The sequence below is a fragment of the Magnolia sinica genome, chromosome 6, assembly GCF_029962835.1.
Source record: "Magnolia sinica isolate HGM2019 chromosome 6, MsV1, whole genome shotgun sequence".
Classification (NCBI taxonomy): Eukaryota; Viridiplantae; Streptophyta; class Magnoliopsida; order Magnoliales; family Magnoliaceae; genus Magnolia; species Magnolia sinica.
Window position 1 is genome coordinate 78,654,020 of NC_080578.1, and position 5,958 is coordinate 78,659,977.

At 42.1% G+C, this 5,958-nt stretch overlaps 1 protein-coding gene across 1 annotated transcript; it reads left to right on the forward strand.

The window, feature by feature from the left end:
- The first annotated feature begins 1,685 nt into the window (after window positions 1-1,685).
- LOC131249665 (putative receptor protein kinase ZmPK1) lies at window positions 1,686-4,076 on the forward strand. The gene has a single exon (XM_058250446.1). The coding sequence runs from the start codon at window positions 1,686-1,688 to the stop codon at window positions 4,074-4,076; it is 2,391 nt and encodes a 796-aa protein (XP_058106429.1).
- Window positions 4,077-5,958: the final 1,882 nt, after the last annotated feature.

The following is a 5,958-nucleotide window of genomic DNA, read 5'->3' on the forward strand; positions in this document are numbered from 1 at the left end:
GTCAGTCTTATCCATGGTAATGGCTAGACTCCTGCGTTCTCTCAGCACCATTTTGAAAGTGTTAGTTGGTCATCTCCTTGCATGTTACATCCTTGTACATGCTATCAAGCCATCCAAATTTTGAGACCCATTGTAAATGGAGCATATGTCTCAAACAATACAGGTCAAGCAGTCCTAGCCATCCATTAAGCAGCTATCAAATTGATGGTTAAATCGTGAAATACGGACGAGTTCAAATTCGAAAGTAAATTAGATGGTTATTGTTACATGCTCATTTTAATTTTTGGTTTACGATCCATCCGCAGTTGGGTCAGGGATTTGGACGGTCTCGAATTCAGTACAATTATATGCCACGTGATAGTCGATCTGCCGGGAAAAAAAAAAAACCGAGAGAGAGTTAACAAAGTCAATACAAAATTTTAAGATTTTTTAGCGAGATTTTGACCGTAATAGTGTCGTGGTATCGCAAATGCCCTTGATACTTGTGAGCACTCTAATAACTTTCTTGAAGAATTAGTGAATAAAAATACCCCTGCTTCGGAACTTGATACCCTTAATAATATAATTTTTTTTATTTTTTATTTATTTTTCTTTGCTGTTTTTCTTAATCTTTTTCTTCCTTTTCAAACATGCTTTTTAAGAAACCATCATAGTATTTATTTTCCATTCAACCTATTTATAGATTCACTTATGTCTCAATAATGAAAAAAAAAAAGAGGTAAGGATTAACTTCATCCAAAGATTTTTGAGCCCACCTTGGGTTGGGTTAGGGTTGAGGTATAGGAACCTTCGGTTGGGTTTGGGTAGAGCTCTACACAGACCGAGATAGCTCGGTTAACTCACTTGACTCAACTGGAAAAAGCTCGATTTGACTCGGTTCGAAATGAGTTCGACCTGAGTCAAGTTGATTTTTTGAGCTCAAAAATTTCAAGCTGAGTTCGAGCTTACCCGAGCTCAACTCAACTCAGATCGGACCCCAACTCAAATCGAACTCGGATTGAACCAGTTCGATGACTCGGTTATTTTGATATTATTGTTGCTTAACAAGTGTTTGATGAAATGACTCAACGAAGCATTGGTGGGTGGTGAGGAAGGTATGTATATGAAACAAATACCCTTGTATTTTGATTTTTATATTGCTTGCTAAGTGTTTAATGAAATACATGTGAATTGATGCTGCTGCTTTACATTCCATGAGAAATTGAAGGCATACTCCATGCATTTTAGAAAATGCCGTAGAGGCTCAATCTTATCTTGAAATCTACTCGAATTGAGCCAAGCTGCTGACCTAACCGAACCGTACTGGCCAGTTAGGCTCGAGAACTGAGTTCGAGCTGGGATCAGCTAGTGGCCGAGCCCTGTCATGCTGTGCCAAGCTCGACTCGGTTCAACCCGTGTACACCTCTAGGCTTGGGTACTTGAGCACCAACCCGACGCAACCCACCCTACTTTCAGCCCTACCCACCATCCTGCAACATCGTGTTAAAGTCAAGCCGCACCAACCCGACGCAACCCACCCTACTTTCAGCCCTACCCACCATCCTGCAACATCGTGTTAAAGTCAAGCCGCGTTTGTTTACCGTACCATCTCTCTCTCTCTCTCTCTCTCTCTCTCTCTCTCTCTATATATATATATAGCAATATCTACCACACATTTTTTAATCCACGTGTGTTTTTGTATGACCATGCATCATCCACAGCCCCTACAAAGCTTCTACATCTTCTTCTTCTTTACCTACGCCGCTCTTCCATCCCTCTCTTCCTCTATTCAAAGCTTGAGCCGTGGATCATCGATCTCTGTGGAGAGACCCGACAATGTTCTTGTTTCACCAGATGGCACCTTCTCTGCCGGATTCCACAGGATCGGTGACAACGCTTATTTCTTCGCAATATGGTTCAACCAATCAACCATTTTCACACCCGTTTGGATGGCTAATCGTGACCATCCGGTTAATGGAAGACGGTCTGCTTTTTCTCTACAGGGAGATGGAAATCTCATCTTAACAGATGGCGGGCGGTCTACCATTTGGACCACAAACACTGCGTCGACTTCCTTGGTGCAATTACGCCTCGAGAACACAGGAAATCTCGTCCTACAAAACTATGAAGAAAATGGTACGCTCTGGCAAAGCTTTGATTTCCCAACGGATACTCTCCTTCCTCAACAACCACTCACCAAGAACTCCAAGCTTATTTCGTCTAGAAGCCAAACTAACTACTCTTCTGGTTTTTACTCTCTCTACTTCGATAATGACAACATTCTACGCCTACTATACAACGGTCCCAGTATATCAAGCGTGTATTGGCCAGACCCTGGGTTCGTTAGCTGGGAAGTTCAACGAACGACCTACAACAATAGTAGAATTGCTATCTTCGATCCTTTCGGCCAATTCCATTCCTCTGATGACTTGAAATTCATTAGTTCGGATTTTGGGTTGGGTCCCAAAAGAAGGCTAACCATGGATTTCGATGGGAATGTTCGGCTCTACAGCTTAAATGATAAGAAAGGGAGTTGGGCAGTTTCATGGCTAGCCATCAGAAGATCATGCACCATCCATGGCCTATGCGGGCCTAACGGGATCTGTGTCCACACACCTGAAAGGAGATGCACATGTCCACCTGGATTCAAGGTGAAAGACCCCGCTGACTGGTCGCAGGGTTGTGAGCCCACCTTTGATCTCTCCTGCGACGCTAAAGCTTCATCATATATCAGTGTCCCTAACGTCGATTTCTATGGCTATGATATCAACTACACTGAGAAATTAACGCTGGAAGCTTGCAAGTACTTATGCTTGCAGTTGTGTTCTTGTAAAGCTTTCATGTACCACATGGACGGGCTAGGCCGGTGTTACCCGAAGACGTTGTTGCTCAATGGCTTCCAGGAGTTGTCTTTCTCAGGGACCATGTACATCAAAGTGCCGAAAAACAGGACCATCTCCAAAGAATACTTCACAGATGGAATCAAATTGAACTGTCCACTGAAAGCCCATGTCGAATTGCCCAGAGCATACGAAACAAAGCAAGAGAATGCCTTTATTAAATACCTCTTGTTGTTTGTCTCTGCAGCCGGTGGAGCCGAGCTAGTCTGCATACTCATAGGGTGGTGGTTCATGTTCATGAATAACAATGACTCAAATGCCATTGAACAAGGGTACCTCGTCGCCGCGACTGGATTCAAGAAATTCAGTTATGCTGAACTAAAGAAGGCCACCGGGAATTTCAGTGAAGAGATAGGAAGAGGAGGAGCGGGAGTTGTATACAAAGGAGTGTTGTCGGATCAACGGGTAGTGGCCATCAAGCGGCTGGAAGGAATCAATCAAGGGGAAGCAGAATTTCTTGCTGAGGTGAGTACTATTGGCCGGATCAATCACATGAACTTGATACAGATGTGGGGTTTTTGCGCCGAAGGGAAACACAGGCTTTTGGTGTATGAATACATAGAGCATGGATCCTTAGATGACAATCTCTTCTCCAATTCTCTTGATTGGGAGAAGCGGTTCGAGATCGCCATAGGGACTGCAAAAGGCCTAGGTTATCTGCATGAGGAGTGCCTTGAGTGGGTTCTGCATTGTGACATTAAACCGCAGAACATACTATTAGACAGTGACTACATGCCAAAGGTGGCTGATTTCGGCTTGTCTAAGTTATTGGATCGACGCGGGCTAGATAGATCGAGCTTCTCAACGGTCAGAGGAACGAGAGGCTACATGGCTCCTGAATGGATCTTGAATCTTCCAATCACGTCCAAGGTGGATGTGTACAGCTATGGGATTGTTGTGTTGGAGATGGTGACTGGAAAGAGACCGACCGGATTTCATGTCATCAATGGAGGGGAAGGAGATGGACGGTTGGTACCATGGGTGAGGGATGTGATGAATGGTAGGGCCATTTCCAAGCAACGTAGGATTGAAGAAATCATGGATCCAAGGATTGATAGTGGGTATGATTTGGTTAAGATGGAACTTCTTGTTAGAGTGGCTTTGCAATGTGTGGAGGAGGAAAGAGATGCGAGGCCCACCATGAGCCAAGTTGCAGAAATGCTCCTTGGTCATGAAAATAACCAGGAAGGACTTTAAGGGTCCTGGCACGCATTTGGCTAGAACATGACTTTCGTGCACACGTCCCAAACTGGTGCGCATGAAGCAAAATATTGGCCATTCTTTGTTAGAATTTCTATTATTGTTTTTTTTTTTTTTTTTACTACGGAGATATTGTACAAATATATAGGGAGATTAGCAACCCTATTCTTGGCTATACATAGATACTGTACAATCACGAATATAATCTTTCTATTTTCTCTTAATTGACAACTTATTGATTGATTTAACAACTCACACCAACACTCCCCCTCAAGTGGAAGCATCCGAATCTTCAATACGCAACTCGTTTAGTGAGTTGTCGAAATCCTTGCTTGATACGACCTTTGTAAGAATATTTGTCAATTGATCTTCGGACTTCACGAATGGAAACCGAATTATTTTAGCTTCGCGATTTTTTTTTGATAAAGTGTTTGTAAACCTCCACGTGTTTGGTATGATCATGCTGGATCGGATTGCGACCAATGGCGATAACTGCCTTGTTATCAAAGAGGGTCATCTCGGATGTAGGAGCAAACCTAATTCTAGTTAGAAGTCTTTGGAGCCACAGCAGTTCACAAAGCCCTTTAGCCATTTCACGGAACTCTGCTTCAGCACTTGATAATGCTACTACTTTTTACTTTTTACTTCTTACTTCTCCATATAACAAGATTCCCTCCAACAAACATGAAGTATCCTGAGGTGGATCTTCTATCTGTGGTATTCCCCGCCCAATCTGCGTCTATATAACCATTAACTCTGAGATGGTTATTTTTCGAAAACATAAGCCTTTTTCTTGGAGAGGATTTTAAGTATCGTAAAATCCGGATCACCGCCTCCATATGATCCTTACTAGGTTGATGCATGAATTGACTTACTACACTCACTGCGTAGATAATATCTGGATGAGTATGAGAGAGGTAAATAATTTACCAACTAATTTCTGTTACCTTCCTTTGTCCGTTGATATTTGGCTTGGATATTCTCCGAGCTTGTGGTTCTGAATGATTGGAGTGTTTGCTGGCTTACAATCCAACATTCCAAGCTCACATAATAAGTCTAATATATATTTTCACTGAGAAAGAAATATACCTTACCTTGATCTAGCAACCTCTATTCCCAGAAAATATTTGAGTTCTCCTAGACTTTTCATCTTGAACTCGGTCGCTAATTGTTTCTAAAGCGTAGCAATTTCCTCCTTATCATCCCTTGTGACGATCATATCATCGACATATATAATTAAAGTTGTTACCTTGCCCCATTCTTTAGAAATAATGTATGATCTGAATTACTTTGGTGGAAGCCATACTTCTTCATTGCTAGACTGAACCTTCCAAACCATGCTCGAGGTGATTGTTTTAATCCATACAGTGCTTGCTGCAATTTGCATGCAACTTCAACTTTTGAAGATGCTATGTAGCTTGGAGGAGTATCCCTGTAAACTTCCTCTTCAAGGTCACTATGGAGAAATGCATTCTTTATATCAAACTAGTGTAATGGTCAGTCCAAGTTGGCTACGAGAGATAACAGGACCCTAATTGTAGTTAACTTGTGAAAAAGTTTCTTGTTAATCTACCTATATGTCTGAGTGTATCCCTTTGCGACTAGCCTTGCCTTATATCATTTTATAGATTCATCTGCCTAGTGTTTAACAAAGAAGACTCATTTGTACCTGACTGTTTTTTTCCTTTGGGCAATGGAACCAAGGTCCATGTTTGATTCTTTAGTAGTGCTCCCATTTCTTCCTCAATTGCCTGCGTTCACTTGGGATCAGTTAAAGCTTCCTGAACTGTAGAGGGATTATGACATGTTGACAGCTCGTATGAGAATGTCTTGATAGGTTCAGGTAGCTTTTTGGTGGAAACATAGTTGGTAATTGGAT

Bases quoted from the DNA above. Each gene is read 5' to 3' on its own strand.
- LOC131249665 (XM_058250446.1), top strand. From the start codon at position 1,686: ATGCATCATCCACAGCCCCTACAAAGCTTCTACATCTTCTTCTTCTTT.